Source organism: Capra hircus, chromosome 1, assembly GCF_001704415.2.
Source record: "Capra hircus breed San Clemente chromosome 1, ASM170441v1, whole genome shotgun sequence".
NCBI classification, from domain to species: domain Eukaryota; kingdom Metazoa; phylum Chordata; class Mammalia; order Artiodactyla; family Bovidae; genus Capra; species Capra hircus.
Genome location: NC_030808.1, coordinates 24,912,366 through 24,924,792, shown reverse-complemented (window position 1 = coordinate 24,924,792; position 12,427 = coordinate 24,912,366). Strand labels below are relative to the sequence as shown.

The 12,427-nt window shown below is 35.0% G+C and overlaps 1 protein-coding gene across 7 annotated transcripts in view; it reads left to right on the top strand.

The window, feature by feature from the left end:
* Window positions 1–12,427, top strand: part of ROBO1 (roundabout guidance receptor 1) — a 1,116,119-nt gene that overhangs the window by 995,537 nt on the left and 108,155 nt on the right. For all 7 annotated transcript variants that reach the window (XM_005674780.3, XM_005674785.3, XM_005674783.3 and 4 more), the window contains 3 exons: window positions 6,718–6,838; window positions 7,342–7,480; window positions 10,596–10,723. In XM_005674780.3, the coding sequence (XP_005674837.1) occupies window positions 6,718–6,838; window positions 7,342–7,480; window positions 10,596–10,723 (388 nt within the window). The remainder of the gene's footprint in view (window positions 1–6,717; window positions 6,839–7,341; window positions 7,481–10,595; window positions 10,724–12,427) is intronic.

The window sequence follows — 12,427 nt, the reverse complement described above, 5'->3', positions numbered from 1 at the left end:
CTATAATCGAAATTATCCTAGGTGTGCTTCTGTGGCATCAAACAGCCAACTACCAATTTATAAACTGCTATGAGGAAGAAATGAGAAGTTTAGTTGGAGAAATGAAAATCGCAGAGAAACGCAGCTGCCATAGTCCTGGGCAGCAATTCTCCCAGGCCTGTGTTCTCAGCTGGCAGCTCCCCAAGCTGTGGAGAGAGCCACGTGTCCCCACTGGGATAATTGCTTTTTTCTGCATGAGTCTCTTGTTGCCTCTCTCTGATGATCGAGTGTGTTTAAACTCTTGGCAGAAATCATGTTGGTTTTTAAATGGTATTGTAAAGTGGCCCAGCAAACAAATGAAACTGGATCACGTTCTCTTGTATGCATGTCGCCCAAGCAAGTATGGAATGCCAGTGGAGAGATCCTAATTGCCTGTTTTTCCTCTCAATTCCACGCCTAGGAGAACAGCTGAAAGACTTACAATAACTTTTTTTTTTTTTTCCTTGCAACACTTTCCCTTTTAATGTGACCAGGTAAAATGTAGAATAGTCATTTGTTTTCAATTTGTCATTTTCATAATTTCTTTACAGTGTGTATGTACTTACTCAGGCATCCTTTTTTTGTACAAGACATTTTGTGTGTGAAAATCTCGTGAACATCATTCCTACCATTAAGTAGGCTATAAAGACCAAGGATGATAAGCATAAGAATGGACAAGCAAATGGATAAGTAACATTCAGATGAAAAATTTTCACAGTGTGATGGAAATCTTACTAATTGTTTTTTTTTATATAATCTATACTGAGAAAATATTGTAAATAATAGCATATAATTTATTTTTCTTAGTTTAATCCACCTGTGTTGTACAGTCTCTCATTTTGTATGAGGAGTCCATATTGAACTGGTCATGAGTACATGGCAGCTATGTATAACAGCCTTTGGATAACCAGCATGAAATCAGGTTACATCTCATCAAGAAGCTTGAGTGGGAAGTATTTAAGACAATGCATTTCTTCTTCCTTCTTCTCCTCCTTTTCCTCTGTCTCTCTCTTCTCTCTCCTTTTATTAAAGGTCCCTGTGAACCAGAATGAAGCAGAAATAGAAAGAGTTGAATTTTTTTTTGGAAAATATATTAAGAGGCAATAGCCTTTATGAAAAGTAGAGCAGAAATAAACTTTGCTAGCCAGGAAGAAGAACTGTGATTTGCCTAACCATGGTTTATTATTTTGATTATTCATCTAAAAGAAAACTTATGTTGGAGATTTTAATATGAAATCATGTTGTTATGGATACATCAAAATCACTTTTAAACACATTAGTGTGACAAGGTTAGTACAGATAAATAGAATAAAGATTAAGTTCTTGAAATTTCTGTCTAAAGTATTGATGGTGATTTGAGTGGTAGATATAAATTATTTTATATCAATGTTTTTTTGATAACTGAAGTTTTGCAAAATTTAAATTTTGATCTACTTGCTAACTCCATTAAAATTTATGTTCCAAAAAGTAAAACAGCAAAACTGTGAATATGTGTATTAAAAATATAAATTACCTATATTTGATATTAAACCATGATTAGTAAAAACATAAAATTATTTAATTCTCAGCATGGCTTTTTATTAACTGTTCTTATTGAACTGCTTACCTGAGAATGTGAATAAGAAATATTGCAAAATAAGAAAGACTGTATTCTTTGATAGTACATAAGATCCAAATTATGTGAATTATCTTTTATTTGGTTATAACTTTTTAGACTGCTGTGGGACATGTATTTTATCAAACTCATTGCCTATCATATGTGTAGTATAATTGCACTACCACCAGTGTTTTCCCTTCATTTAGAATGCAACCTTTGTTTCTGAAAGTTGATGTGGTATATGTTAGAAGGCATGGAAGCTTCCATTGGAATTGTTCACATTAATGGCTGATACACTTGCAACCAGACTGGAAAGTGATGGATATTGTTTCACTTCCTATCACTCTCTCCTCCCTGATCAAACAAGATATCTTTGGTGGGGGTGGTTTTTGTTGCTACTGTTGTTGAATGCTAAAGGTTAAAGTAATAAAAACTGTTACTCTGACTCTTCTTAACATGTCTCTGTTGAAAGGAGTCCTTAAGGACTATCCAAAACTGCCCTGAGGTTTAGTTCACCACGGTGAATGTCTGGAGGCTATGACTGGCATCTGGGGTACTGGTGTCTTGTGGTCATTAAATCTTACTGCGAAGTACTCTTCCTTTAGTTGACAACAGTGTGGTATCTGTTGCTCAGGTCAAAGATCCAGGCAGAATTGGCAGCATTGCTATGAAGAGATATTCTGCCCAAAGAGACTTAGTAGTGAATTGTTTAAGGATGATACCCTGTACTATAATTCACAGCCTCTCTGCTCATTTATTTTGCAAAGCAGTGTGAAAACATGATAAAGAATCATTTTTCAAAAAAATAATTTCTAAGCCTAGGTGCTTTAAAACTGCCACTCATATTAACCCTGTTGCTGTCTTTACTACTGTAAATGAATATTTCTGAGCCTTTAATCTTTCAGAAAATTGTAAAAATTAAGTACTGCCCAATTTCCCATAGGTATAATGACACCTGTTTGTGTCTTTTGTGTATTATTGAAACATATTTCTCTTCTAGCATTCTAAATCAGTGTTCTTTTAATCCATTGTTAGGATCTATTTTAAAAATAGTATTTATAGTGAGAAACACAGATTTTGAATGCAACATCTACTTAAGGAAATGAGATAAATTATATGACAGTTTAGTGGTTAGCAATTTGAAATCGTCTTTGAAGCCCTTAATATAATTAGTGGTTTCGTTTTTGGTCTGCTGAATTCAAGTCACATTAGGTTAATGTAATTAAAAGCAGAAAAGATTTTGTGTAGCCGAACTAGTTAATTAGCCCCAGTTGGTTTAGTATGTTAACCTAGAGGTGTATGGATAACATTGTGGGGGTGATGCCTGAAAAAAAATTCCTGTGTAACAGATACTGCAAATCATCTGACTTGCTTTAGGGTAGAAAATGAAGACATACCAAGAAGTTCATTTCAAGTTCATCTTCATTTCTGATTTTAAGCACTGATTGCTGTAGAATAACCAGACAAAAACCTTAATTTACTTTCTAAAAGGAAGCTTGCTTTTCTGTGTGCAGAGATAATGTTCCTTCTTGTATTCTGGAAATAAGAATTCTGATTGTAGTTTTTTTGTGTGCTCACCAGCAAAAAAATATGAAATGGTTCTCTCCACTTTTGTTTGACAAGCTACATCTTATTCCTGATTTTTCTGTATAATCTTGTTAGTAAACAACGCAATAAAGGAGATGAAAGCATTCTATAAGGGATTTTCAGCGACTTCAGAGAAGTCTTTAAGTACTAAGAGAGAAGGCTTTTACCCTTAAGGAAAAAATCATTTATAGCTTCTTGAAGGGACAATGCTAGTATATAAGAACCCCACATATCAAATATGTTGAGGTATTCCTTACCTTAATGTCACTATTTTTTTTTTTAACCTAAGACTGGTTCTAAAGAAAAAGAGAAAATGTAAATTTCTTTGAAACTTAAAAAATTTTTCGCCATCTCCTCTTTTCTCCTCCTCTGACTCCTTCCCCAAAAAGAGCAACACCACTGGGAAGCTTTTGTTTTCATCTAGTATGTAGATAGCTGAGGGCCCCCCCTTTAAGCGCTGTCTAGAGCTTATGGAAATGTGGGCTTCTAATGTGGTTACTACTGAGGGCTGGTTAGGAAGATGGTAATGAGGAAGAGGGACCTCTGCTTGGATTTTTGACACAGGCTAGATGCCAGCATATTGTCTGAAAGCTTAACACATTCTGCATCTCCACTCCCCAGATTATGTTAATTGAAGTAGTCCTCTGCAATGCAGTGTTTAACATTGTGTCTGTTCATTATACAAACTCGTTTTTGATAGGTTTACAATTTGGCTGTCAGATCCAGCTGCAGAAAGAAATCTGCCAAGAAATATTTCTTAGCTTGTTTTAAACAGTGCTATTTTCACATTTGTAGTATTCTGTATGTGTTAGAAGACATGTTTTTCCTTTCTCTGAAGAGAGAGGAAATGTCAATTTTTGGTTTTACAAAGGAGCACCAAGATTTAGAGTATACAAAGTCACCTTTTACAATCAATAGTTTTATGACTCAACATAAAATGGTGATGGTTAACGGTAGGTTACTGTTTAAAGTTGGTATGTTATATTTGATTAGGGTTACAGCACTAGGTTTTTTTCTGTTTTGCTTATTGAAAAGAATAGGCCACCATGCAGTCCACATTTGTGACCATAGAGAATAGAATTATGGCTTTTGGTTTGATCTGTTTCAATTCAGCCGTTGCCATAATGCCAAAATCAATTTGAACTTATGGAAATTGAAGACTGTCATTTTCATCCATTATTTTTTCTGTTTCTGTTTTCGGTACCTTTTTTGTTCCTTCCTTCACTTTTGTCAATTTCTGTCTCTATCATCTCAAGGAAAAAAGTTTCTCCCAGGTTTAGTGAGGTTTGTTTGATTTTCCATTTAATTTGTAATGTTCATTTTGGGCTATTTAACCCTTATTACCTGTGAGTGGAATGTAGGGTTTTATAATGAAAATGTCTTGTTGATGGGATGGAAGTTATGTGGGGGCATTTATACTAATTTTGGGAGTTTTCTCACTGCTTTTTCCAGATAGAATAAGCATTTATGATATTATTTAATTTTAACCCCTCCCTCCTTTTGTCATTTTAATTCAGCATTTATCTTTAGGACAAAGCCAGGTCTTCAGAACAAGGCTTATAAGCCTCAGCACTATTGACATTTTGGGTGTGTGATAATATTCTTTATGTGGTGGACTCCTGTGTATTGTAGTATATCACTGAATTGAAAATGCAGCTTATAGAAAAGCATATATCACATGATTTTGCTTTAGTAAAAGTGTGTGTGTGATGTATTTTTTATATCTCTATATCCATATCTACTCATCTATATCTATACTGAGAGAGAGGGAGGGACAAAAGAAAAATGTTCAGAAAGTATTGACAGTAGTTAACTTTTGGAAGGTTTTTTTTCATGTGACATTTATTTGTTAGTTTTATTCTGTTTGAGAATTTAGGTAAGTATATATGAAAAGAATAATTCTATCATTAACATCTTATAACTGCTATAAACCTTTATAAAAATACTTAAATAATACACTAATTTTACCTACAAAAGCCATTTGCATTCATCAAAAATCTTTCAGGTGACTACTCTATGCAGACGTTTTTCTAAGCATGAGGGACATAATCATGAACGATGTAGAGAAAAGTTACAGGAAGGTTCTTAAAATAATACCTGGAGAATAATGATTTTTTAAAAATAAAAGGACTTAAAAAAAATCAAGTTCTAAGGCCCCCCCAAATTAAAATCACTTTGTTAATATCTGATTTTTCCTAATACATAAAGATTTGGTTACAACCTCTAGTTTGGGGTATCCGAGTTGAAATGAAGCAATTTAGGCATTTCAAAACAGTGTGACCTCCGCCATTACAAAGTAGTAAACTCCTGGTGTAGGATGAAAAACAAAATTCTATTTGAATGGTTCCTTCCTTCCTTCCTCCCTTCCTTCCCTCCTTGCTTTCTTTCTTTATTTTTTTGTTTCCTCCTTTGTTTAATCTGTAGACTGTACAGAATAACTTTGAGATCAAAACCTCCATAAATAAACATTCTGGAAGTTCTCCCTGACAAACTTTTCTAAGGTTCAGAGCTTTATAGATATTCATGGTTAACTGAACTCTACTCCCCACCAAAAACGTATTAAATTAAGTAAAGATAGTTCAATTTCCTCATCCCAATCTTAATTCATGATTAGCTTCAGCCTACTTATTGTATTGCAAGTCTGCTTATATTTGTAATTAATTCTTCTTCAAGTAATTAAGTGTTCAAGAGTGTACCCAAATGAATTTCCAGATGATTTATTGGGATCTGTTCAGTCTCTGCCTCCTAAGTCCCTAAGAAACTGTTGGGCAGAAATAAAATCTATGTTTTTTTAGGACATGTCAGTTTCTGCAGTGTTTTGGAAATTAAGATATATTCTTTTAAAGCAACTCTGGTAAGTTAAGTAATGAGAAATAGTTTTGTTTCCACATCTTATAACACTGAATATGGTTCTTGAAATTACTTATAGCTAATATATATTGGCATATTAATTATAGTCACATAGTATTAAAGAATTTCCCAAACAGCGCAGTCCTACTATATAGCATAGGGAACTCTATTCAATATCCTGTGATAAACCGTAATGAAAAAGAATATAAAAAAAGAATGTACACATATTTATAGTTGAATTATTTTGCTATACAGCAGAAATTAACATAGTATTATAAATCAAATATACATGAATTTAAAAATTTTTCCTTTTTCTTTTTTCTACTTATTAACCAAATTGCTCATGCAATTTTTGTTTTCCTTTAATTAAATAATATGAAAGAACCCAGCCCGTCTGGAAACACAAACTTCTAGTTATACAGAATATAATAACTTTGCAAGAAATGTAGGTAAGGAAATATTTTGCCTCTTTTATATGGTATCTTTGGAATAAATTCTGTTTAAAGTTATTACCTATAAATATGGCAAATACTACACATCAGCTCTTTTATTTAATTAGGCTTTCCTTGCATGCTTAGAAAGTTGACTGCACTTACAAAGACTCCATCATATAAAAATTACTAAAGCAATTTTAATGATATTCATGTGAAAATTTTTTTTTTAAGATACGAGGAGGAAAGCTCATGATTACTTACACCCGCAAAAGTGATGCAGGCAAATATGTTTGTGTTGGTACCAACATGGTTGGGGAGCGTGAGAGTGAAGTAGCAGAGCTCACTGTGTTAGGTAAGTACAGTTTTATTTGACTTGCTTAACTATAAAGTGAATCTCTTATTATCATTTAGTATGTTTATGCACCAATCTGCCTGCCAATGCAGGATATGCGGGTTTGATTCTTGGGTGAGGAAGATCCTCTAGAGAAGGAAATGGCAACCCACTCCAGTATTCTTTCCTGGAGAATCCCACGGACAAAGGGCTAGTGTCCTTGGGGTCACAAAGAGTCGGACATGACTGAGCGACTAAACAACAACAAGGAAAAAAGAAATGGCCTCTTCTAGAAGGTAAACCAGTATTTGGGGAGTGGGAAAAAGACAGATGGAATTAGTAAAGCGGCCTTAGATAAAGTAGCCAAGACATAGAAAGACAAATAGGAGGAGACACCACACCAGGACAGGAGAAGTGGGGAACTCTGTGGAATACTTTTTTTAAATTCTAAATCTGCTCTTCCATAACATCCAAAATGGCTTTAAGTTTCTGTATTTTTTTGAGATGACTTTTTCTAATTTTAGAGAGACCGTCCTTTGTGAAGAGACCTAGTAACTTGGCAGTCACTGTGGATGACAGTGCAGAATTTAAATGTGAGGCCCGAGGTGACCCTGTGCCCACCGTACGATGGAGGAAAGATGATGGGGAACTGCCCAAGTCCAGGTATGAATGAGAATTTAATGATGGGATTCATCTACCCGGAATTTCTGTGGTTCTCATCTGACCACTGTTCACATATAAGCCACTAGAATGGTTTTCTCTGGACTCTTTGATCTCCTTGGGCCAGACACAGTAAGAGAGATAATTAGAATCAGAAGGTTGCCGTGCTTTCTCTGAGAGTTTCAGATGAAACTGTACATTCATGACCCCAACATGCCCAGGAACCCTTGCAAGATGTGCTATTCCTTAAATAGTTTTCTTTTTGTCCAGCCAGACTACGGTTAATAGCAGTATCTTATATGGGAGTAGGTGGGGAAGGGAGGTACAGCATTAAAGATATAACTATGAACCAATTAAAAAGCAGACTTCCTTTTCCTTAGCTACAGTATCACCAGGGAATGGTAGAAGAGGTCAGAGTTTCTTGGTATCTGTCAAATCCTTAAATTGCCTAGAAGCAGAGATACACTCCCAGCCTTAGGGAATGAGGTAATGAAATGAAACTTTCAGGCACTGTCTTGAGGCTGTTATCTCTCCTGTGGCCATTCATTCACCAAACATACCTTGAGCCCCTATTAGGTTTGCGGGTTATAGCAATTGTTTAGATAGAGCTTCTGTTGTCAGTGAACTCACCAAAGGAGACATGTATGGATAGATTCAGAGTAACATAGCACACCTTTTTATTGCATAAAGGTAGACCTGTGAGAGCAAAAAATTAGGAGAGAGTTCTCAAAGGGAAGCGACAGAGAAGCAATGTCTTAATTAAACATATCAACTTGATAAACAGAAAGAGAAGAATATTCAGGAAAAGAGATATCATAAAACAGATGCAAACCTAAGAATGTTTTGTGTGGTGGAAAGTTAGAGCGGCACCACATGGGGCCTGGGGCAAGAAGTTATGGGAAATCAGGCTGGAGACAGAGAGGCTGAATTCACAAGACTTTGTATGGATTAAAGGATTTTTAATCGTATGGCATGTACTTGATGAGCCAAGAGAGACTTTACTATGAACCCGATTGCTTTTTAGAGAAAATAAAATTTTTAGCATTAGGGCTATCACATCAATGGGGGTGAGGCCAGTGGCTGGGTCACCATTGTTGTTGTCCAGATAAGAGATGTGAATTGCCTGAATGGGGAGATAAGATAGAAATAGGATAGGGGTCCATTATCAAGACCAAGCTGATGAATTGAATGATTTGTTACATATAGGAAGCTGGTGAAGGAAGACAGGTAGATTGTGTTAGGAGAGGGAGTTGTTTTATGTGCTAGGGTAAGAAAAGAAAGTTTTATATAACGTATTAAATAGTAGGTGTCTGTGGGATATGATGTCTAATTACTAATCAGGATAATGAATTTGAACTTATATAAAATAGGAGCTAGAAATATTTGTGTAGTTGATCAATATATAACCTACTGGAGAGTTTAACTCAGGGATTTCATGTAGAGTAAAAAGATTACAGTGAAATTTCAAGGGACATCCAAAATTTTGAGAAAAAGGAAGATGAGACAAGGCAAGAGAATTCTGGCATGAGACTGTCTGGGTACAAATACCAACTCTGCTATTAAAATAGCTGAAGAACAAAGCCAGCTTATCTTACCTTCCTATGCCTCAGTTTTCTCATCTGCCAAATGGAGATGAACATAATACATTATAAGTTGTTATAAGAATTTTAAAACAGAAAACCTACAGAATACTTAAAGTCTGACATATTATAAGAATTTATTTAATGATCACCTAAATTTTACTCTGAGTACAAGAGCTTGAGGAAAGAATTGAATAAGTGCCAACTTTGCCCAAAAATATTCTGTTAAAAAGTAGTTTAATGAAATATCATATGTTAATGCATATGTATGGAATCTAGAAAGATGATACTGATGAATCTATTTGCAGGGCAGCAATAAAAATGTCACTGTTTTAGGTCATCCTTCTTTCTCAGAAAGGAGAGGAAATCACGTCCTGGAACAAGTCCCTTAATTTTGTAGATAGGCTGTATTTGTGTGCTAGCTTTTATGAATTTTACAATATTGGTATGATTATATTGCTTGAGGATTTTGGCTTCTTGTAAAAATCTTAATTTCAGTTCCTGGGAAAGATCATCTTCACATGTTCCAACAGGGATACCAATTTTACGTTTTAATGTACCCCTAAATGTGTCATCGAAATTTCCTTTGCCCAGTAATTATGACAGCTTCATGATTGAGATGGAGAAGGCAGTGGCAACCTACTCCAATACTCTTGCCTGGAAAACCCCATGGACGGAGGAGCCTGGTGGGCTGCAGTCCATAGGGTCGCTAAGAGTCGGACACGACTGAGCAACTTCAATTTCAGTGGAGATACAGACGTAGAGAACAGACTTATGGATGCATAAGTGGGAAGGGGGAGAGGGTGGGATATATGGAGAGAATAACATGGAAACATACATTACCATATGTAAAGTAGATAGCCAATGGGAATTTGCTGTATGACTAGGGAACTCAAAAGGGGGCTCTGTAACAACCTAGATGGGTGGGATGAGGAGCGATGTGGGAGAGAGTTGAAGAGGGAGGAGACCTAGGTATACCTGTGGTTGATTCATGTTGATGTTTGGTAGAAACCAATACAATATTGTAAAATAATTATCCTTCAACTAAAAATAAGTAAGCTTAATTTTTTTTAACCGTTTAGTTTTTTATTTTTTTAATTTTAAAATCTTTAATTCTTACATGCGTTCCCAAACATGAACCCCCCTCCCACCTCCCTCCCCATAACATCTCTCTGGATCATCCCCATGCACCAGCCCCAAGCATGCTGTATCCTGCGTCAGACATAGACTGGCGATTCAATTCTTACATGATAGTATACATGTTAGAATGCCATTTGCTCAACATCACTCATTATTAGAGAAATGCAAGTAAGCTTAATTTTTAAAAATATTGTAATATTTTTGCCCCGTGAATATAAAAAATGCTCATTTCTATGTGCATGTGTATGTAAAGGATTGCCACATTATTTACCTTTTGCTTTAAATTTTCTGAAGAGAATATTGCATGTGAGTTGATGTCTAAATATGCCACAATTGTAACAATGGAATTCTTCAAGTAGAAGCTCACTTGACTGTGCTTTCTTTTGTTTTGTCACTAGATATGAAATCAGAGATGATCATACCTTGAAAATTCGGAAGGTGACAGCTGGTGACATGGGGTCATATACTTGTGTTGCAGAAAACATGGTTGGAAAAGCTGAAGCATCAGCTACTCTGACGGTCCAAGGTAAGATCCAGAGAACGTTTTTGAGATTAACTTATGAAATACAACATTGATATTTTAGAATATGATAAATTAGTTTGTATAAATTATAGACTTTAAATAGTGCTATGTATATTTTATTTCAAACATATTTAAAGGAAATTATTGTTTTGCTTATGGGAGCCCTATAAGTGTTTGTCACAGGAGAAGTACAAGAGCGTTTTTGTCTTGGGCAGGTACAGGAAGAGAATGTGCTTTAATCTCTGGGTCTTCAAACATAGAGCTTTAATTAAATGACAAGTATTGCCAAAAATATTTGATCTTTAAATGGGAATAAATCTACTGTTCCTTCAGGTCATGCACTTTCAAGTGTCTGTTCAGAACAAAAAGGTGAAAAGTTTGTTTCCTTCTAGAATGTAAGATGATCCACAGAATAGGGACTTTTGCAGTCTTTTTCTGTGCACACAGTGCCTGTGACTTAACAGACACTCAATAAATATTTGTTGAGTGAATGAATCACATTTGTACTTTGCTAATTTTGATGAAGATTTATTATTTGGTGTGACGTGAACCAAAATGGATGCCATATTCTACAAGTTTTTGAACGTCAAAGTCATGTCTGAAACTGCTATGCAGAAATGGTCTGTCACCTCCTTTGAGTCCATAATTTCATATGTTTTTTTCATTCTCATAATATCTTTTTTCTTCTTCCATGATGTCATGCTGGCTATTTCTTACTATGTCTTATCTGAGAACTTTCTTTTTTCTTTTTTAGGGTCATTATTTATTGTGGAATTTGAGAGACAGTGACCTTTAAAGAACTTTGTGTTGATGAAAAAAAATCCATATTTTGACAAGTATATAGAGTAAAAAGGGATTTTGGCCATAAACCACTTAGCTTGTTTCTGAGTATGACATTAGCAACACTTGCTCTGTCATCATTTCTGAGCGCTGTCTCCTCTAAGGCTATTATGAAGAAAAAGGTGCCTTTTGAGGGAGTGCTTCTACTGTGGGCTTTCTACAAAAGAGCCTTGTGGGCTTTTTACACTAGGAGAAAAAAAAGAATAAAGAATATTTCCTTCCTGTCTCTAAAGCCATTATGTCCCACTTTGGGGTTTTCAGCTCAACCTCATAAAAACAAAAGAAAAAAAGAGAAAAGATCAAGAACAAACATTGAATTTCTAAGGCCTAGACTACTTCTCTTTAATCTAAGTTAGATTTGAACTCCACATAAGACTAAAACTGTAAGAAAAAAAACCCTTTACATTTAGAAAAAAGCAAAAATTTTAAGAGATGTCAAGTTCGAGTTCAAAAGCCCTCCAGAGGGAGTGAAAGTAGCCCAGGATGAATATAAGACATGAAAAGGTGTGTCTATCTCCAGGCAATGGTGACAGGGAGCTTGACTGTCTATTACATTAGTCAGAGAAATGTTTCACTTTATAAAGTCCTTTACCTTGGGAATTTGATGCTTTTATAAATAATAGCTGTTCCTCTGTGTCTATAGTAGACATTGAAATCAAAATAAAGTTTCTTCCTACAATCTTATACTCAATTCCAAAGTTAATTCAGCCTTAAGTTTTCCATATGGAATTTGTGTTCCTAAGCCTAGATTTCAGTGAAAACTGATGATCAAATGAATCTAATATACTTGAAAAATGCTAAGGAAGTTAGAAGTTCTTATTTCAACTGTATTGGGTTTTTTAAAATAAATTTATGAAATATCTGTAT